Below are 24075 nucleotides of genomic sequence, written 5' to 3'. Positions count from 1 at the left end.
AAACTACCAATTTTATGTTCGAAAGGGGCTTGAGATTTGCAGATTTCTGTTATATTCTGTCAAAATCGTTTTACTGCTAGTCGGTAGATGTCAATAATAATTTTGAAATTAATAACTTTGGATTTGTTTAGTTCAGATCTAGTTTCTTTATAAAACCGAATGTTGATTTATAACTAGAGTTAACTATTTTTTTCATTGTAAATGCCAGAAATCGGCTTCTGGAACGTCCCATACTATTTTCTATTTGCATTTGCATTTCTATGGTAGTGTTAAGATATGTTTAATTATTTGTCTCTATTTCTGTTAATTATATCAACTTTCATTGATTGACAAGACGATTAATGTTATTATGTATTGAAGCATTTTAACCAGATTGTACTTAGCGAAGTCTAAATTTCGTTTACGAGATCACTGGTAATGATTACTAGCGAGTAAAGTGTTAATGTACAGCTGTTAACATATGTTACTACGCGCGTGTAAACGCAATTTAAATAATACCCCATTCGCAATGTTCGCATGTTTGTAAAAGATTTGATGATTTTGTGTTAATCAAAAGAAATCTGGCATCATTAAATGAATATTGCACAATTTTTACTTGACATTTCTGCCTACACGAGTGCAAAGTTAGAATTAGAATCACGTGGTTCATTCCATTATTTAGTTCCTAATAATTCTGTGTTACTCTTCTAAACAGCATCGTGCGTGGAGACAAGGCTGGTGATGCTTACTCCGTGCTTACGATTTTTTTCTTTGGTTTTGGGTCGATTGAAATTTTTGTTTTTCCACTCATTATTTTATCTTAATAAGGATTAAGACACTGTGCTAACTTAAAACTTTCTAGGCATGGTAAGAAACGGTATCGTTTTAGACATATCTATGTACTTTTGGTAAGTTTAAAGATTAAAAAATCAAGCGTGTGCTTTCTGTTAAGAGCTGAAAAGGATCGTGTGATTTCTAAGACGGTTAAAAATTCAAAGGGGACTCACATAGCGAATATCGTCGGATTTGTTTTAGTAGGACAATTGATGGAAATTAGTTTTATTTGGTAGGGTCCTGATATATGAATATTTTCATTGCAAGGGTTGGGTTGTGATGTTTGTTTGGGGCTGTTTTCGCATGCAAGTGCTGAAACAAAGCGTAATAATGAGGATTAGAGCTGGAGGAATAAAGTTTATGATATAGAATTATGAAAATAACATGTGCGAGGATTGTGTGAAATAATAAAGGGATTGGTATAATTGGCCAACAGAAAGGTATTTCGAAAGGTTAACTTGTCTGCTAGGATGACGTTTGCTGATGGAATGGATGATTGCCTACTTAATAGGTTTGGTTGCCAGTATGGAAGGTGGTAGCTTATTTTTTAGCAAAACGTTCCTAGGACCCATATCTATTGATAACCTTCATGGGATCTTCTAAAGAGAAATGGTCTGCCTTTTGTGTTGCTTATCGACATACTATGGAGGGTAGGAAGGATTTTCTCATGGAAGAAAAGCTGAGAGTGTATACGATAAAAGTTTAACTTTTTCACTTAATCAATAAAGATTTCTTTACTCAGTCCACCACCCCGTTACCTTCCATATTTCTTTCACTCATTAGTAATTTTGAAATAAAATGGAAAAACTAGTGTGAGAAACTGATAACATGCCAAAAAATCATCTGAAATTCAAAAATAAAGTTGAAGGTATTGTGAAGAGTAAATTCTGATTTTTTCCTATTTATTTTTTCTCGCATAAAATTTTGATTCATGTTTACATACATATATTATTTCAATAATTTTCCAATTGTCCGCAAATTTCTATAATTATAATCATTATTCCGGTAAGAACTCGCATTCATTTCATTTACCAAACTCGCCTTGCTTCGAATGCAAATTAGTGTGTCCCCAATTTAGGGCCAAGGGGTGTGAAAATGTCTGGAATAAGCGAAAATTAACAGAATTATTGAAAACCTTCATTGTCAATTTAGCATACAATCTTCAACTTTGTCAATGAGCCCTGCTAATACAAATTTTAGTTTTAGCATTATGTCATACAATAGAATATAATTTTGATTCTCAATAGTCAAACTCTATCAGGTAATATAACCGTTTTTCCATTCAATAGACTTTGTATTCATTACTGTATATGTATACGGATATGAGCCAAATTTCTCATTAATAGTTTGTTACTCATTTTTTCTATATCTGAATATACACATATTAATTTCAGTCCAGTATAATCTCCTTTATTCTTAGTTTATAAATTGTTGTTTTAATCCAACGAACTTCACAGTCAATTAAATATGATAATTGTACCTGACCATGATGATGCGTGTCACTACTCCAGTGACTTTATAATGAATGAGTTAATACTTTTGTTCATTGTTAACATAAATATTTAGAAGAAATTTGATACAGGGATTATTTAATATTGATTTATTATCTTCAAATCAAATAAAATAGTAGTCACATTTTAAATGTTAAGCTAATTTGAATACTACTAACAGTGTATTTTCCTTGTTAAAAGCACTGTCATGAACAACAAAGACATGTTACAAGAATTGTAAGACAGATATATAAGGAATTTATTTAATGGAGTTCAAAATAAAGCGTTTCATGAATACTTGATTTCACAATAGAGTGATAATTTCCAGAACATCTCGGACCTCAAAATTTTAGAGCTACGATGAGAAGACATTCCATTATCATTCCCAATAATATTTGGTTTTCTTTGACCTATATATCAGAAGTTAAGACTTTACTAGCAAGGCGTCACACTTTATGATTGTGCGATTTATCTTGGTTGAGGATGGGTTTTTCATTATTTTTTTATATATTAGACACTAAAATCTTACCAGCAAGGTGATTTGATACAATGCTTTTTTGACTATTAAGGGTGGATTATGAAATAAAAATTCACCTCATTTATTTTATCGTTAATTTCACTATTCATTGGGACTTCTTATAGAAAGAGTTACCCCTCTACCGTTCTAATATAGACCAATTACTTGCATGATTTAGTATTATTGGTTCAGGATTGCTATGACAAATTAACAAATATTATGGAAATAAATCAGTTCAGTAACATTGTGATAATTGATTATAGAATATTTTTCTGAATTATATATGTAATTTTTAAAGAATAAGGATAACATTTCTTAATTAAAAAACTGATTTTCAGATTCATAAGAAGCTTGGTGAATGTTAATAGATGTTATAGTATAATATTTGTTACAGCAAATTTTCTTTGTAGTGCAACTGCTATATCTTGAACAACCCTGATCTTCATCGCTATTCTAAGTATTTTCTATTTTGGCATTTTTAAAAATAAAAATTGATTTCTTTCTACTGATTTTGAAATTCATTACATTCATTACAAGTAAATCAATACGATGATTCTTGCAAATGTCTTTTTTTTTTCTGAGCCCAGTTTTGTAGATTTAATAGTACCGTATTTAACTTCGTATATAAGATGTTAGCATAATGGAGAAATTTGTCGTATTTTTCTCTCTTACATCGAATGCTGAGTTATTTTAACGAACAGTTCTGAATATTGACAATAATGGTTTTCTCATTTTTGGTAGCCGCAATTTGCCTATACCGTTTTCCAATAACAACTTCGGGTTATTTAAAAAAGCAGAAACTGTTCCGAAGTTATTAAAGGTAGTTTTATGTAATCTTATTTTTCAAACTCAATTCCCGTATAACTTGTTCGAAAAATAATTTTTACACATTGGTAATTTCTAAATTGAGGATATTGAGTTGAATAGAATAATTTTTGGGAAAAAGTATTTGCCTATTGTATACTGTAGAATAATCTCCTTTATACAATGAATCCAATATCAGACATATCCTTGTAATAAATGGAAAGTTTGTAGGGTTAACTAAAATCAACAATAATTGTAAATTACGCGCAACCTTCTGTTAACGCTCTACCTGGCTACCCTGTATAAAATATATATAAATATACGGATGGATTTTACGCAAACATTATAATAAACGAATTCTCAGGTGAGAAGTTAAGAAAATTGCTCACAAAGTGATGGTTCTTATAAACTTATTTACGTTACTTCTTTGTTTTATCTTTACTGATTCAGTGTCTTCGGCGGAACAACCAAATGTGATAGTTATTGTAGCTGATGACCTCGTAAGTTTGATATCTAATTCTTCTTATTAAACATTAATAATTGAAATGAATACTGCGGTTTTTTATTTTCCTTGACCGTGTATAACATGTATATATATATATATATATATATATATATATATATATATATATATATATATTTCGATATAGGATCGAGTAATCAAAATTCAATTTTAATTTTTGTTTTTTATTGTTTGCCTTAAATTTCTTGGCTACTTTTCCTTTTTATCCTAAAGTTACTATTAAGTTATTAAGTCTCTCAATATAGAATTAAGTTTTTCTCTAACATTAAAAGAAGTATGATCATTTTTTTTATTCGTCTCTTTATAATTGTGTGAATTACAGTGCTGCTCCTTATTGGGGTCAATAAAACAGTAACACGGAAAATTAATGTCTTGATAACTTTAGCAGTTGATGCTGATGACATAAACATTATTATTCCTCCCAATATCCCCTTATATTCCGATTGAATCACCTTTTCCCAATCTATTGCAATATTTTATATCTTTAAATGTTTTATATCAACGTATCAAATATTGTATGATTATAATCCATAGTTATAAAACATGTTTTTTTCTGTATGAAAAATAAATATTATACGTATTTTTTTTTGTTTTATGTTTTACTACGCGATCGTTATACAAAGCATTTTTGAGCTTTGTTACAAATGGCATGTTGGGTTTCTGCCTAACTACACACTATCCCTTTATAACAAAAATTGAGCCAGTTACAGTAGTAAAATAATATTTACAAAAACTTTTATGTTTTATGATATATAGTAATAGTAAGTCTAGTGGTGTTTTGCGTTTTAAACGATTTTAGTTTGTTCATTATCATTAAATAAGTTTATTTAGTGTAAATGTATTTGGAATATTTTCCAATATCTGAATATATATTTCATTGTATTCAACGATTCCCTCACTTACCGTAGGCACTCTCAGATTTGTAACAAAACCACCGGGCAACGCATAACACACGTACTACCTTTCGATGATTGTGAGGTTTGATTTGTATACTCGTAATTTATTTGTTTATTGATAGTTTTGACTTACGGCCCATAAGCCAATGATGTTTTTGGAATATCAAACCTAGTTGTTTCCGTTTGGACCATATATGAGTTCTCTATAGGAATTCGCTTGAGGTGATTGTCCACGAATGTTTGTAAATGTTATGTGCTTTGATTTTGTTACATTGATTGTGAAATGCCACTTTTTAGTCCATTATATCTATATTCTATATACAATTCATTTTGTTCGTTTCCGTATCTTATATAGAAATTTTTTTCGGTCAAGTAGATTATAGAGTGCAAAGCTCCTGGTAACTTTTTCTTCAGCTTATATTGTAATCTTCTAGGCTAGACCTTGTCAAAAGCCTAACTAACATCAAGAAAAACTACATTACAGTTACTTCTTTCTTCAAAGGCTTTATTAATGAAACTTGTTCAATGTCAGAGTGATGAGTCGGGAAATGCTTTATACGTGAATGTAAAATATAAATTCAAACTAGATATTTATACTTTAATTTGGCAATCATCACAAATCTCTAAAATGATTTGCAATGTATATTAATTCGTATTACGGATAATACATCTCAGTTCGTGTTAATTAATTTTGGAAACTGAGATTAACAGAGATTAACCAATTACCTGATTTTGAAATACAGAAGAGGGAAATACTATGTATATACATCAGAATCCTGCTCACATTTTAGTGCTTTTCAAAAATTTTTTCATTCATCTGGGGTCGTACATTTTCTATCCCTTTTTTCCTTTATCTGATCTATCTACAGTCTACGTCTTTTCTGCTTTCGTAAATCTATATGTTTCCATTCTGTAAATTGGTCCATAACAATTTAACTGTTATTTTGTATTTCCATTTATTATGACTCTTGTTTTATTATCTTTCTTATATTTTTGTTTCTAAAATTCGTTCAACTTGGTTATCCCCGCTATTGTTATCAAGTATTTAATCTCAATTGTGTAAATCTTGAAACCTCAATATCCCATTTTCAACATATGTTATTTATTGGTATGAAAGGATGAATATCGTGTGTAAGGTATAATGGAACATTTTTGAGATGTCCACTGTCCACTGTTATTTTCTCATCATTGTTATTATAGTTAAACTCAAATTTACACATATACACTGATACTACAAGCACAATTAGCCATATTAAATTAGAATACTAGTTAGTGATTCTCATGCTAAAATGCTAACATGAAACTACCTTTTTCAAGTAGAAACTACAGAATTAAAAAAGGCTAGAATGTAATGTTTATAGATTGGACGTCCTCGATGTGGAATCACAATTGAAATTGTTTCAGCTGGTTTTAATTTTGATAACAATGCAGATTGTTTTCAAGACGTAAATAAACTAATAAATAACCCTTTCGGAGAAGTAGTTCATGTTGATCTTGATTTCAAGTATTATATTTATTGCTTCTTTAATGAAAAATAATTGAACGTACATAATGTACTAATTACGGTTTATTTATTATCTTATGTACCGTAATTAAATGCCTTCTCATTACAATAAAAAAAAATAGCTCCGGTAACAGAATATATTAGATATGCAGACGGGTCATGGCCTTCCAATAGCAAAATATTTTTATTTAAGCTTATAAATAAAAATATTGGGGATTTCCCGTATACGTTAGAAAAACTATATAATTATGTGTGGAGATGAATAACTTTTCATCTCAGATAAATTAAAAATAATAAAATATTTTGTTTAATGTCATCAAAAATCCCATTTTTTTTGTATTCGTATATTAATTATTAAAATCATGTTAAATAATGTATGCATAAATTTATCTACTATATTGTACACTTCAGAAAAACAAATTTGAACGTTTTTTGGTTGTCAACTTTTACTGTATATATTATTAAAAATGAGCTATAAGAGAATATAAGAAATAAAAATTATCCAGTGGTAACAGGATCCAGGAAAAAGATTAGTCTTGAATTATATACCGAATCAAATGTCACTCAATGTTCCAATCATTGAAAATTGAACAACGTTACGTTTAGAATTTCAGGAATCCTTGCGTTGCTGATATTCATGATTGAAACAGTGTTAGTCATTATTTGTGGAGTTACATTACCTATTTAGAAAGTTTCATCTGGTCTAATGAAAACATACAATTACTCACCAATAAATATGATTTTACTAAATTTTCCGACTTATTATAGTCCGGTCAATTTAGACATTCGAAGTTACATAAATTCCCACCTAGATGAAAATTAGTGAGTTGTTTGAAATTTAATTAAAATCAAAATAAATTTTAAAGTTCCCCGTCATTCCCATGTATGGAAAAAAATTTAATCAAGGTCAAAGGTCTAAAAAAATATACCGATACTTTTTATATATATATATATATATATATATATATATATATATATATATATATATATACATGATTTGGAACTGTTGCTTAATAATGGAAATTAGCAGAGATTGAAAAGATAAAAGCGATTTAAACTAAAAAAAGTGAAATTTAATCGTCCCAGCCGTAACTTTCAAATTATTTTTCTTGTTCTTTTTCTTCTTCATCTTAATCTTCATTCTGAGTGCATGTAAATTGCGTCAATAGCGATGTATCGCATGTCGCCTCGTCGGAATCAAACGGATCCTCCACTGTTGTTGATTAAATATTAGAGCACGACCGGCCTTGACAAGGTGTACATGCCAGAGAATTTAGCACTACATCTCTATTTGTAGTAGCAAAAAATTGTGCTAAGCAGTTTTTCCGGCGCAGGTGAGAGTAAATTTTGAACGGGTTCTAATGTATTGTTAACCAGCTTCCAGCCCCAGTCTGATAATCAAGCCATAATTGAACTTTCTAATATACCCGAAAAAGATGTTGATGGGCAGCAGCTGAGGGTCGAGCAAGACAAGCCAATTGAACAGATGTTGTTTCAAGGTGACAATGGCGTATAAATTAATGGACTAAGTTACATTTTACCTGTTATTCTTATCGTTATGTATATTTTATATTTTAAGTGTTAGTTATAATGACCGATAGAAAAATATATTACTCTAGAGACGTATATATGTGGCGTACTCATGCATATTATGACAATTGCAACTTTAACAAGTTTTTGAATCGTTATATCTCAGAAACAGTGGCTCGCAAGAAAAAAATCATCAAACGCTTTTTGTAGATAATATTATGATCTACAATTTTTGTCTGAAATATTTTTGTGATCAAACTTACCGTTTTGCTAAAAACGTCTTATTTTTTGGTCTAATTTGATCGGAAAACAGAACGAAATTCGATGGTAGATTTGGAACAGAAAATTTGACTTATGTGGTTATATAAAAACTAGTGAACTTATTTTGTCTACTTGAAGTGGTCATTGGAGGCTCATCATGCTCATTCTAAAATTTGGTGGTACTTTGTTGAAGTAGTACTCGGTTAAGGAGAAAAAATTTTCGGGACTGCATTTTCAACAACTCCTTTGGATTCAAATTATTTTCGACGAAGAATATCGCTATGAATCTGAATAATTAGTAGTTTGAGGGTGTAAGGTCCGAACTAAAGGCTGGATATGGCAGGAGTTCAATACTACCTAGTTTTACGATGTTTTTCTGCGCAAAGTTCGCAGTATGTCCTTTGTCTAACCACTGATTCTCCAATTTCGGAATGTTTAGGAAAATCCTATCTCAAGTAGCAGTGCGTCTAATAAAACAATCATCTTTCGGCAGAACAAGGAGCTGTTTACAGACCTATACTCGACATATTGCTTGATTCCAGGTTAATAGGTGTGGCACTATTCTCGATAACTCGATAGATATTTCCTAATGATTTTCAATGGCCGTGTATGGTATATTCGAAAACTCGATAATCGGCAAGTGCTTCTACTAGGTTGGTTTTCTAATGCTTCTTTTGTAACCTTAATATCCCACGCAGGTAGACGATCTGAGAGCACACGTTGTTCAAACGTCAAATCTCCACTATTAATAATTAAACCAACCCTGTGCCATTCGCTTATTAACCGTGTCTTCCCCTTCAATCTCACATATTTTTCTTGCTGCCAGGGCTACTTACTTTATTACAACATACTATTTATTATAAAAACGTACTGCCTCTTTAATAGAGAGAGTGATTAAAAGTTGCGACATGTTTAAATTGAGGCGTAGGAATTTTCATATATGAAAATCGACACCCTCTGTATTCCAATCAAACGGATATGCCATATTTCACAAGAAAGTTTACATCAAACGAATGTCTGATATCTTCAAAGCTAATCAAAGTTTCCGTTTATATGTCACAATAGTACACCATTATACCTCAAAAATAAAAAAACAGTTGAAACAATAGAGATCTTTCGTTCTCAAGAAGGGAGTATAATATAATTTTATATTTCAGAAAATTATATTGTACCAAAATTCGAGTACACTCAACCGATTTATTGAAGGTTAAAAGATGAGTTGGTTGGAAAAGATTTTTTTACTTATGGTAACATGAAGTCTACTAAGATGATATAACGCTCGGTTTTTAATCGTCTATTTCCAGATCAGTCGGTACAATACTTGAACTTTGCGCTAATGGAATACAAAATTTCTTTTTCTGTTTATATTCTCAACACGTAATTGCCATTTGTGTTGCAATTAGAATTCTGCGAACTAAAAAGATAATACTCCTTTTGCCTAGCCCTCGATATACAGATACGTTTACCCACAATAAATTTTTAGGCAAAAATTGTAATCAAGTAAACGAATCTGTATGGTGTTCAATAAAAAGGTTTAAACTACAGAATAACTTACACACATTCACGAGTTTTTGTAATGTTTTAAGAGTATAAAGTTTTTGATTCCTAGGTCGTTGCTTTTTAGTTTGCAGTTCTCATTCAGATTCGCTCAGATTTTATTTAATTTCACCTGAAGATTAAAATATTTGATTTTATCGATTCGAGATTGGGAGGTGACACTTGAAATGGTCAAGAAAAAAAATATCTAATAAAAAATATAAGAAAAATTTAAACAGGAAACTCATTTATGGAATGAAAGCCTAGAATTTACAATTGAAGTTTGCACTATTTTCATAGAAGTACTTAATGACTAATGTCTTTGGGTGTTGAATTTAAGTTTCAATTTAAGAAGAAACAATTCATTATTCAAATAATTCAAAACATAAATATGTATAAATATTGCTTAAATAGCTCAATTTTTGCTTAATCATAATATATATTCATTATTATGTATGTTAATATGCTGGGCTCATATCTTTATTTACACATTAATTGTAATGATCACTTGTCTCTTGTTTTTAGTCCTCAAAGTTTAAAGTAATTACATAAAACATGCTTTTGCATGATCCTGCGTCGAAAAGAAAACAACAGAATCTCTGAACTGCATAATTTTTATGTATGATTTTAGTTTATTTCAGAAAGATATAGAGCAATAAAAGCTCATTAGGTATGCAAAGGGACCACAGAGTGACCCAACGAATATTTAAGCCACTTTAATAGTTTGGCATTGATTTCATTGTAAAATTTTTTCTTTTTATCAAGTGCAGGTGGTACCGCCCCGGTTTGGGGCAATATATGGGTTTAGCCTATTGTTATCCATTCACAAACACTGAAAATAGTGTGCCAAAGGCGTGCCGGTGAGATACTCGTAAAAAAGGAAAGAATTTTATATTAACATAATGAAAATTAGGTTTTCTGTACATAGTATTAGGTACACTTATTTTTTATTGAACATTATACAAATAATACATTATACAGAAATTAAATTATATAAAATCATAATATTCTTCGTCCTCTGAGGAACTGTTATCTCCTTTTGACGTTATAATTAACGGGTCGACGGACCGATCCATCACGTAGTCAAGATCCCACATTTTCTCCTCTTCTTTAATGACATGCTGGACTGCTTTTCGCCAGTTCTCTGGTGTTACCTCCTTAATGGCTTGATCAAACAGAAGCTTAACGTCTTTCTTATGAATGTCGTGTTGTGTCTTGCTACAAATCCTTTCACTTGCGCCCATATAAGTTCTATAGGATTTAGTTCGCAATGATATGGCGGTGTGCGCAGCACAGTTACACTATGTTTTTCTGCTATATCTTCCACGACGTATTTCATAAAACGATGTTCTTGTAAATTTGCTATAGCCAATAGATTTTATCAAATTATCTTCAAATCCAATACTTATGGTGATTAACCAGTTAATAATTTTTTGTTTTCTCCAAGATGAAGTTGGAGTCTTCTCTATGCGTCGAGAATGATAACTTGCGTTATCCATCATTACTACTGAATCAGACGGAAGATATTTTATTATTTTACCAAAATAGTTTACAAAAACATCCGAATCCATGTCCTCGTGGTAATCTTCCGTATGGCACGACTGAAAGGTTAGCAAACCTTCTTTTAAAAATCCCTCTTCCCTTCCAATATGGACGATTATTAGTCTTTTCCCTTTACCTTAAGGCACCTTAATATGCGTTGACAAGCCTTCCATGAAAGCTTGGCGAGCACTGGTTATATTTTTGTCTTGCCCCATTTTTGGTACTGTATAACCTTCATTAATCCATTTCTTATCAAGATAAAAGATTTTCTTCTGCTCTGTTCTGTACTGCTTTATACTTTTTAATTATTTTTGTCGCCAGCAAACAATTTCATCGCTTTTCAGTAAAAGTGCTTTACGGTTATGCTTTTCCCATGCAAAATCCATAGTTTTAAAAGTGGTCCATAAAAGTTTTTTAGTTATCAACTGAATACTGTCATACTGGCCCAGTTCCATTAAAATCTTATCTCGGGTGGGTATTTCTTCAATCAAAAAAATAGTGAACTTTTCTTCGAATTACACTTTTGGTGTCTTCATCAAGGACTTTTACTGGTCTGCCTGGACTTTTCATGGGAGGTTCCACTTGGCCTGCTATCTTTCTCTCCCGTAATAATTTAAAAACGATGGACTTTCCAACTCCAGTCATTCGGGAACATCGGTCGACAGTTTCTTGTACAGTAAATTATCTTATTTTATGTAATCGTGTACATTTAAAATAATAAGTTTTTCATTCACTGATAGTGGAGAATTATTGGAACATCTTTTTGTTGGTATAAATGTCGCTATTTTATTACTAATCTTATAATACTGTGAACACTATTTACGGCTTAACAGGAAATACTGATTCGTTAAACTAAACATATATTCTTATAAAGGTCTAAAAATTTTGGGTAAGGCACCATTGCTCTTACGGCGCATGATTAAGCCGAATCTGAAATAAGGCTGGAATTAGGCAGATGCACTAATAGAAGGTTAAACGGTACCTGTTAAACGCAAAACGTAACTGTATAATCTACTACCTAGTAACAATATTTCAAGACCTACACCTATGGCCGATACCAAAATTGAGCCGAACTGGATGGAATTCTCCTTTTTATTGCTATATACCTTTCTGAAATAGACTAGTTGTCACCCCAAATGAAATATTTCTCCAATAATTCTGCACTTTCTTTTTGAATGTCTTTTTACTTCATACGTTTCTAAAAACTCAAAGTACTTAAATGTTTATTTGAAAACTCCATATAATATTATATTTAATTTTCATAGGGATGGAATGACGTTGGTTTTCATGGAAGTGATCAGATCCCTACACCAAACATTGATGCATTAGCTTATAATGGAATCATTTTGAATAGTCATTATGTTCATTCTACTAGTACGCCAACAAGAACAGCACTTCTAACAGGAAAATATCCTATGCGTTTAGGTAAGTATTCTCTATGTCTTAATTTTCCCGTTTGATGTCTTTTTATTGAGCACAATTCGTTGTTTCAACTTTTCAATGACATTTGACTTAGTTTAACACAGCTTGCTGTATATAAAGTGTTCATTGGATATGTACTTTATTATTACGCACATTAATATGTTTCCACTTCTCCATGACTTTTGACTTCGTTGAAAACAGCATACTGTATATAGAGTTCTTCAATTGATTCGAACACTAAAGATGCCACTAGGCTATTGAATGCTTGAGCCTCTCTCATCAGTGAAAGCCTCAAAGTGGAGCGGTGGTTAGTAGATGTCGTGCATTCCACCGAGTGACTGACGCAATACAATATTTGATGAACATTGCCATAGACTACTAAGCAGCTTGATCATCCGCTTACGTCATTAAAAGTTCCTATTGTCTATCAATATTTGCTTCAAGCATCAATCACGCATGATACAAACGATTTATTAAAGTTGAAAGATGGAAAGTCTAGGGACACCTCAATATATTATGCCTGATCTTATCCTTATATTTAGGTTGTTATTTCAATTGGAGCATTTTTATTTTTCAAACCAAAAATTATGTATCATTTAGTGTTTCCTCCACTCATGTCTATCATTTCAAAAATATAATAAAAAATAAATTTCAACAATAAATTTTTCATTCCAGTAGATCCATTATTCTCCAGTAGATTATTGTTAAAGATTATTGGAAGTGAAAATTGATCTCTTATCTGAAAACCAACAAATTTTTATGTTTTGATTGGATGAAAATATGGTGACATGTCAAAAAGTCAAAATAGGATTTTTAAAGACTTCAATAATTTGATTAAAACAAAATAAGTATTATAGAAATTGTGATAAATAAGTGAATAAATGAAAAAAAAGTGATGTAGTAGTATGTAATTTTTAGACTCACAAGAGTGCAATGAACTTCACTGAATTTTGAAATAACGCTAATTCAAACAAAGGTTGAAATTATGGAAAGCGATTAAGTTATTATTTACCTTCCACCTCTGTCCTTTATTTTGATGTCAAAATATTTTATTACTCAACATATTCTCCAGACCACCACAGCTTTTATTACCTCCTCTTTGGAAGAAAATTTACGACCTTTTAAACTTTTTTTCAGTTGAGGAAAAGATGATAGTCGGAATGACGAATTTTTTGCATGGCAACATGAGATTTGTGTGCAGGGACGTTGTCCTGCAAAAACAAAACACCTTTGGATAGCTTTCCGCGTCTTTTCTCTTTAATTTTTTCCCGTAGAGTGGTCAGTAATGTCGAATAGTAAACTCCAGTTATTGTTCTACCCGTATCCAAAAAATAAATCATGATTACTTCATGGCAATCCCCAAAAAATCAAGCAGGAACTTTTCCAGCAGATTTTTGGACACGAAACTTCTTAGGTCTTGGAGAACCAGAGTGTCACCATTCCATCGATTGTTGCTTTGTTTCTGGAACGTAGAAATGTACTCAAGTCTCATCTGTAGTAACATTTCGGTTACGCTTTTGGTCAACATTCAAATATTGGGATCCATTTTGCAGCAATTTTTCTCATGTCCATTGACGTGAACTATATGATGAACGCGTTCGTATGAAATATTCAGTGCTTCAGATCAGATCCGTTTTAGTCCAATTCGATGGTCTGATAAAATCATGAACTGCATCGATATTTTTGGGGACTGACACAGAAACTGGTCTTCTCGAGCGGTCATCCTCTTCAATGGAAAATTTACCTCTTTTGAAGCTTGCAGTCCAATTTTTCACGGTCGCATACGAAGGACATTGATCACCAAGGGTATTAAGCATATCTTCGTAAATCTGCTTACCTCTTAACCCTTTTAAATACAGGTACTTGATGATGACTCGATACTTCAATTTTTCGATTTCCACAATTTCGGTGGACATCTTTTTTCTTTTAATTTATTGCGTAACTCTCGTATTATATGAATTTAGATGATAAGCTTATTATTATTCTTATCTTTATTTCTTATCCTTATTCATTATAATCTATTCCATATATATTTGATTCTTTGTATAATTTACTTCTGAAATTATCCTTTTTAATACGGTTTGACTTCATTCAAAATAGAACACATTTCGCATTATCCTCAATAATGAATTCTATATAAATCTTTGGCCAAAAATTTTTATTTTGTCACTGTGAAGATCTGAGAATACTAAGTTTTCCAATAATAAGAGGGAAAAACCACAAACCCACCATCCTTTGGAGAGCCCAAGTTATTCCAGATCAGCAAAGGTAATGGACGTAATAGTGGATAGTGATAATAATCCAAACCTGTCGAACATCCTTTTTATCGATCAATCCTCTATTGTTAGAGGTTCTTACTTTTTGTCTCACTTAGTTCTTTTCTGTTATCCATTTATCAAAATATAATTACCACTTTTCACCTTTGATATTGTTCCGAATTCTAATAAGTCAAAAACATCTGCCGTTCCTCGAAGGTAAAACAACTATATACTTTCTTGACCAATATCGTAACGAAAATGGCATTACACCTTCTCTGAAGAAAGTGATGTCCATCCTTTTGTTGATATCGATATCTTTATTTCGAAGTATGGCGCCAGAGATCATCTACTGGAGAGTGCTTAACTACGAAAATCAAATAGCAGTGCTAGTTTGTGGTGTCATCAGTTCGGCTTAGACACAAAACGATGATACACGGCTCTGATGAGTTGCAATAACATCGATACCGCTCAGTAGATTAATCCTCTTTCCTTAGAATTGCGAGCCATAGAGGATATGTCGATATTGACATAAAGGTCGATGGACATTACGTTATTCTGATATATTAGACGCACCTCTTCTGTTTTAACATTGGTTTTTTTAATAATTTTTGAAAGATTGTTAAAAAATTTACCCTTCGACTTAACTAGTTTTTATCAAAATATATTTTGATCAATCAATCTTTCAAAAATTATGAAAAAAACTAATTTTAAAACAGGAGAGACCTAAAATCAAGAACATTTAGAAGCATTAATGTATCAAAGGTCTAAGAAATAAGAAATTTATATTGGTGCTTTAACCTCAACTGTTATTTATTCTAGGTTTACAAGGAACTTCTTTTTTGCCTGCTGATAAAAGATCTTTACCTGACGGAAAGTTGTTACCTGAATATTTCAAGGCAAGAAAAAAACATTGAATGTTCATTTTAATATACTGAGCATAATAGAATATGAAATATTTTAATAACGTAACGGTTTTAGGAATTAGGGTACTCGACTTATCTGGTCGGAAAATGGCACTTGGGGTATTCGAAATGGAATGATACCCCACAATTCAGAGGATTTGATCATCATTTTGGATTCTATAATAGCTATACCAGTTACTACGACTATTTAACAACTTGGAAAGTATGTTCTTCTATCAAATAAAAAATAATTTAGTGTCGTGAGTTCTATTTTCAGTTCATTCAAGCTTCTTCTTGTTAGGCCAAACCTTATTATTATTCTGTTAATTAGGATACTTGATAAAAAAAGTATTCTAAGTGTCTAATGAAGAATATAAATTACAATTATTGATATTACCTACTTGAGTCATGAGGAACTTTTCATACCATACCATATGTAGATTCCTTTAGGGAGGATATCATGTAGCTACTAAAAAGTTTCAACTCCTCTTCTTCATTAATTTATAGGATGATTTGTGAAATTGACCATGAATTGGTTTGATTTTATTGTCAGAATTTTTGCATGCTGCAGTACACTATTATCAAGCATTCGACCGGTATTAGCTAAATTAGAAATTCCTGGACCGGCTTTGGAAAAATGAACTGAGGGATTCGTATTGAATATTGTACCCTGTATAATATTTTTTTAATGCAATAAGTAAGTTTGGAAACGACATATGTGACAAAGCTGACACATTTTTTTTTCAAATTTTAGTGAATTATCAAATCTTATCAAACATACAACAACCATAATGACGTATTACATAGTAAGGTATTAATTCAAACAAATATGATAAATTTCGAGTATTTTAACTAAAATGATAAACTGTATCGAATTACAATAACACCAAACAACAACTAATAACAATAACGGGCAACAATTTTAAGACAATAACTAAAATTATGTAGTAAGACGTATAAATAAAAACTGAAAAAAATACAATAATTGCAATAATGTAGAGTAGATTTTCGAAATAGAGCTCAGCTGCCTCTACACATTTTTGTTGCTGAATTGTTTAGTATTGTTTTGAATTATTAATATTCTCTGTGTAAAATAGTTGCTAAAATTGTCGCCAAATATGTTATTCAACGGGACTGGAATCAGAGAATCTTGAAGACCTTCAGGTCCTATCCACCTGTTACCATATACATTATTTAGATGTAGTCTCACTGTCAGTAAAAAGGGGGGGTGTCCTATAATACTAAAAATACATCCCTCGGATAACAACGTTCGCTTTGCCAAACAAGTTAAGCAAAATATTTTGTAGAAGGTCCAAATAGACCTGTCCTCTTAAAGGACCATCAAAATAGCGAGGACTATAACACCAACCACACGTTAATCGACAACCTTAACTAGGAACGACATTCTCGAATAGCATGGTTTTTCTTCTGCCAACACGTGTAAATTACGGGAATTATTTATCCCGGCTCTTATAAATTGCGCTTCATCTGTAAATAGTATCCAGTACAGCGTTGGTTGATGATTGTTAATCCATCTACGAAATTCCAACTTTAAAATTTTATTTTCAGGATGTCGTCGCTGAACAATTTGAATATGATATGGATACAGATGATATTTTGTAAGACTTACTTTTGATTTAGTAACATTCAGTTATCGACTTACTTATCTAGTGCTTAATGTAGGGTTCATAGTAACTGCGCTACATCGACATGTCGTTCTGTTCTTCCTTTAGAAAAAGTTGTCATATTCTGTGGTCGAAAACTGTAGCTGTAGCATTTTGAACGAAGAATTCAAAAGCTCTACCAAAGCTAACACAATAGTACATAATGTAAAATGTGTCAAAAAATTTACACATAAATAACGGGTGATAATGACAACAATGACAATGTGTATAAAATATCAAAATAGTTGAACGGTTAACGCCAATCTTGATTTTAAAACTTTTCAGAGCTGCACCTTATTTTTATTTAGTACAGTTGATACAATGTATCCATTATTTGATGCAAAATTATTTACAATCAACACGCATTAACATATACATGAGGTTTGACTTTCAACATTGAAAATCAATTGATTCTGCCCTTAGTGACAGTGAAGATGTAGTTGAATTTATACATATACATTAGATTATGTTGTAGGTACTAATTTTAGTTAAAATATTGGAAATTTATAAAATTTGTTTGAATAATTACCTTATTATGTGATATGTAATTATGGTTGTTTTATTGTTCTGAAAATGGAATAAAAGTGCGACAGCTTTGTAGTTTGAAAATCACTTAGCTAATAATTAAATAACAAGTTTAGCTAGTAACAGACGAATGCTTGATAGTAGTGTACTGCATCATGAAAAAATTCAAAAAATCAAAAAGAGTTGTGTAAATACTATGCAAATTTATGCTGAATTTCACAAATCACCCTGTAAATTAATAAAGAAGAGGAGTTGACCCTTTTTAGTAGCCTCATGATATCCTCCCTGAGGGGCTCTATATATGGTAAAAGTAGGTAAAGATTCTTATAACTAACACTGTATAAATATACTGTTTCAACTAATTTTAGTTTGGCGATAAAGAATACACTGGATTTGATTTGCGGAACGATGGAAAATCAGCATACGAAGAAAGTGGCAAATATGCTACGGACCTCTTTACGGATTTTACAGTCAAAACTATCACGGAACAAGACAGTACTAAGCCGTTTTTTATTATGTTGTCACATTTAGCAGTTCATGCTGGTAACGACGGAAAACTTTTAGAAGCTCCTCAAGAAACTATTAATAAGTTCACTTATATTGTTGATTCAAATAGGAGAACTTACGCAGGTTTGTTCTAGGAATAGATCATTTCCCAGTTGACTATATCAGTCATTTAGTTGAATTGTTGATTCGGCAATAATATCGCGTACTTTACAAGCAAAAAAGAATTATAGAATTAGTTATATCTACACCAATTATATGAAGTTCAATTCAAAGATAGAGTGAGTAATATTATATTTATTCAACTTTACCGTTTTAAGTGTATTCTTTCCAACGTATCTTTGTGACAATGTTCAGATTTTTCTCATCATATCATTCTGTTTCATTGGACTATATTTCCAAGTATTTTATGTTTTCTTTTCATCATAAGATTATAGAAGAAACATGGTCTGGAATTTGTTGCTCCCTAGAATGTGGTTTGAGCTGAGGATAGAAAAAAAAGAACAAAGAAAGAAGAGGGACCACTTATTAGAGAGCTTGCCAATTTATGAAGATCAGCCGCATCTTAAGTAGGGACAGCTTCAGCAAGAGGATTACTCTTCAAGGACCGATACTTCTACTGAATTCGTAGTAGTAAGATAGATAGCTAGTAGCAAAGGAGAGTGATGACCTTATCGAATGAGATGAAGTGATGGATGCATCGTTCTTTGAGAGATTTATTCATAAAAGGGCCGGTTAGAACTAAGTGTGTGTGAGAGAATGTCGGTTGGACGATTTTTTCTATGAAGTTCCATTAAAAATTGCATTGCATTGCATAGGTATAAGTATGGTTGTTTTTGTACCCAGCGATGACCATTTTGCCAATAAGACCAAGGTTCAGCTAGGTTTCAGAGGAATCGCAGAAAACCAATCCTGATTATAGGCCTATATTTTAAATCAAATAATTCTTTTGTGCAAAGTAGGTATTACTACAGGTCTAGATAGATTGTTCAATTATAGATTATTCTAAGAAAATTATAGACCTCCATTTCTATCAATAAGTAATGAAAAAAATTGATGCCCGAATATCAGATTTCGGATCATGTAGAATTTTTATGAAAAACTCTTTTCTGAAATAAATAATGGTACAGTTTTTTCAACTCAAGTAGTATTTTTGTTAATTTTAACAAATGTTTTCAATTTTAGCGATGGTATCAAAACTGGACGACAGTATTGGAACAATAGTTGAAGCTTTAGATAACAAAAAGATGTTAACAAATACTGTCATAGTATTCATTAGTGACAATGGGGCTCCTACAGTTGCACCACAATTTAGAAATTGGGGAAGTAACGCTCCTCTAAGAGGCGTGAAAAATACTTTATTCGAAGGTGGGATCCGGAGTGTTGGATTTATTTATAGTCCCCTATTGGTACAATCGGCAAGGGTATCTACTGATTTAATACATGTTACCGATTGGCTTCCCACTTTGTTTTCGGCGGCTGGAGGAGACATTGGTATTTTGGATCCAGAACTTGATGGAATTGATCAATGGTCTAGTTTGGTAAATAAAAATAAACAACTTTTTGTGTGTTGTTCAGCTTTCGATAATAATATTCGTATCATTAATTATTTGCATTGATTTATCGTCCATATTTTAATAATAATTGCCCCTTAAATTAAGAAGTACCAAACTATTATTTTACATGCTGGTAGGTCCACAATATATAATTTTGACTTCGCCTTCATTATATTATAAATAAAGAGACGAATGAGCTATACTTGATGTTCAGATACACCAAGAATGGAATTTAAGATGAAAGTGTGATTAACTATCATTTATAAGAAGTATTAACAAAATATTGACTCGTGAGATAATAATATGAGGGGGGCTCAAATGAAAAGATACGAAACGTTATAACAACCAAACTGGCTGAAATATGAATATGCCGCTCTGAAATAATATTGTGATACATCTGGAGAAGGTAATGTAGTATCCAGCTACTTGTTCATATGCGCGAGTACCCGGAGTGACGCATGTAGTTGTGTATTCCGTCCAATCTATACAGCAGAATATGTGTGGGGTTATTATGGCATTTTAATTGTAAAATTCGATTATTGAAATACAGCGGTGTTACCAGATTCCTGCGAAAGGTGTTAAGTAAGGCGATATTAATAATCGAATGATTGCAGGAAAGACTTGTGTATCAGTGGAGTGCCTATAGTGGATTTCCGTATCATAATGACTCTGAAGTGGAATTATTATCCGCAACGAGAGTTAGATATGAAGTAGATGTAATGTAAGGAAGCTTCAGAACCTGCCTCTAAAAAATTCGAAGCTGTGCCTTCAACAGTCCAGGTGGAAAAACTATAAATGTGAGAGCAAATTACTACCACACGTCGAGGTGTGTAAGCAGCTCCATGCTCTGCCGAAAGATTATTGTTTTGTTAGACGCATTCTTTCTTCAGATGAAAAATGTATTTATCTAAACAACCCGAACATGGAAAAGTCTTGTTTTATGTTTGTTGGAATTATGAAGGGTTAGTGTTCGGAATCATTCCAGTTGATTTACCTATAAATGTCGAGGTATCGAACTTCTATCACAACATTTAGTTCGGAACCTGCACCATCAGATTAGTATTTATTCAGAACCATGATGGAAGTATTGCATGGAAAAAATTTGAATCCAAAAGAGGTGTTGAAAATACATGCGACAATTTTTTGCATCTAAGCTCAGATAATGGTTTTACCATGGTCTCAAAGAGCTTGTTGAACGTTGCGTTACAACCATAGTATAGGATACGTCGGATATTAAGGGTTTCTTTTTGTATGATCATTTAATAAACAAACTGGACATTGGAAACCCTTATTCAAAAATTTGTTAAATACCGTCCATAATTACTTGAATGTATTTTTCCAGTTATATATAATATAATCCACTTTTCATAGATGTTCTCAGCAATGTTTTGTAGGTAGTTTTTGAATTCTGCTATTTTCACTTATATTTATCTTTATATTTAATAAATACTGTAGATACGATGCAAGACTGTACTATGAAAACCGCTTATGATGATTTTGAAAACAAAATGTCACCTAGGAAATAGAACTATGATTCATCTCTATTCAGTTCACATTTTTTATGTTGATGGTGGCAATAAGGAAATTAATGATATTTTTTTTAAAGATATATACGTGCACAACAAATGGTATTTTTGGATTTAATGTGTTTAAAAACTCCTTCACTATATATATCTTGTAGTAATGGCGAATAAATATAATTTCTTCTAATTTCCGGCTTTGATTTAAAAGTACATATTAGTCAGCTTACAATTTTGAAATCGATCTGTTTATCATGTACAATTATTCAGTTTAACTACCAATTACATGTATTATTAGATAATTTCCTAAATATGTAGATTAATACCAATTAAATGTAAGGGAAATAAATGTTAGGAATAATACCGAATCTGTGATGATCTCAAAAAGATTACTTATAATTATACGTTTTTCAAGGTTTATGATCTGCCATCTCCACGAAACGATATTCTGTTGAATATTGATGAAAAGACGAGAAATGCTGCGCTTAGATTTTATAATTGGAAACTAGTAGTAGGTAAGGATTCTGAAATTTTATTACAGACAATTATGTCTAACTTGATACTTCCGAGCTGTATCAAGATATTTCATTTAAAATCTGCATGAAAAGACGCGATGACGATTTTAATACGCATTATTACTGGATCTATAGGAGATAACTGGGAGATTTAATTCAAGGTCCATAACGATTGTCTCACTTGTCTGATAGATCAACCGTTTTCTATTTGTTACCACTGTTACGTGAGACTTAACCTCAGTTAGTGTGATTTGTACATCTGGTTGGGGGCTGATCGATCTCGACTTTCAATCTGTTCTGACTCCATTCCAGCTACGTCTTCTGCCTAGGTTTGCTTCAGATACATCTACGCCTCGTATCTGTAATAGACCATGTTATTCAAACGTTTCGTAATTGCGTCGGGGTCACATTTCTCTTTGCTAATAGGAGTAAGTTCGCTCTTCACAGTAGTTCGTAAGTTTGGTTATTTTGTATGTATGTATGATTTTATGCCAAAGCTCTGATTTAATTATTCTGTTTATAATAAAAAAATATTGATTCATCGAGTATTAGATTTGTTATGATTTTGTTTTATTTTTACCTAATTCAGTTTAGCTCTTTTGTGAAGCAATATTCAATAGTCCATATGAAGTGGTGAGCTTAAAGGAATGTAGTTTTGTGATTATTTCTTCTCAATCTTTATATTAAGTCCTCCATTTAGATTCAGATCTTAGCAATTCTCAACAGTTCCTCTTTGTCCGTAGTTATTTGAGTCTCTTTAAAAAAATAAAATATTCCATTAAATTTATGGTTTAGGTGGCATTCAAAATGAAACATTGGGTGCGTACTATGGAGTAGATGTACTGGTTAATACCGAAGAGCAAATCTATAACTTAGAAGCAGTAATAAACAGTCCTGCAGGAATAATTGCTAATAAAATAAACTATAGTCCATTGAGCCCTGAAGAATACGAAAATCTCAGATCGGCAGCTACAATAACTTGCAAGTCGAAAAAGAATCCATGTGATCCTGTAGGTTAGTATATATATAATAAATTACAATTACATTTATATTTATTTTTCCCCTTATTAATATCTAGTATTCGGCTGTTCAAATTTTCCTCACCTTCTTACTTTCTTTTTTTTCTGGGGACTCGTATTCTTCATTTCCATAATACTAATACTAGACAAACAATTATTGCTAACCTTTAGTTGGGATATGAAAACAACTTCGTCACCGCATGACAGATCGATACTAAATCACAACAAAAATGCAATTCTATCACTTTTTAGGTGGATCATATTGCTTATATGACATTCCAAGTGACCCTTGCGAGGAAAATGATTTGGCTAAATTTTTCCCAAGTGTAGTAAGACAGATGAAACGAGCACTAGTTAATTATAGAACTAGCCTGATAAGTCAACTTGAAGAAGAAACAGATATAGATAATGCAGATCCAAAATTGTTCAAATATACTTGGAATCCATGGTCAGAATGTACAAAACCTGACTGTCAGTCACCACTTGATAATTCTAAATAATAATTATGCCATATAAGGTTACTACTAGTATCTTTTTGTAAGAAAAAAATGTTCAGTTATTTAGTATTAGAATAATAAAAAAATGCATATGTTAAAAATTACAAGTTTTTTTAAGTACACATACCTTTGACGCCAGTGGTGTTGTGCTAATTTTTTTTACCGGAACGCGTATATATAATTATATATACAGGGCCGATCCTGGGTAGGATATTTCCCCCAATTTTCGCCCGGCGCCAGGATCGGCCCTTTATATAGCATAAAAAAGAAAGGAAAC

At 31.7% G+C, this 24075-nt stretch overlaps 1 protein-coding gene across 1 annotated transcript; it reads left to right on the top strand.

Annotated features, from left to right (window-relative positions):
• The first annotated feature begins 3962 nt into the window (after positions 1–3962).
• LOC130450895 (arylsulfatase J-like) lies at positions 3963–23902 on the top strand. Its single transcript, XM_056789603.1, has 9 exons — positions 3963–4124; positions 12682–12841; positions 15916–15992; positions 16075–16221; positions 18556–18817; positions 19877–20232; positions 22183–22282; positions 23078–23296; positions 23554–23902. The coding sequence occupies exons 1-9, from the start codon at positions 4020–4022 to the stop codon at positions 23799–23801; spliced, it is 1674 nt and encodes a 557-aa protein (XP_056645581.1). The 5' UTR covers positions 3963–4019; the 3' UTR covers positions 23802–23902.
• The last annotated feature ends 173 nt before the right edge of the window (positions 23903–24075 follow it).

The sequence above is a fragment of the Diorhabda sublineata genome, chromosome X, assembly GCF_026230105.1.
Source record: "Diorhabda sublineata isolate icDioSubl1.1 chromosome X, icDioSubl1.1, whole genome shotgun sequence".
Lineage (NCBI taxonomy): Eukaryota > Metazoa > Arthropoda > Insecta > Coleoptera > Chrysomelidae > Diorhabda > Diorhabda sublineata.
The sequence above is the reverse complement of the archived record's forward strand: the minus strand, read 5'-3'. Positions and strand labels throughout refer to the sequence as shown.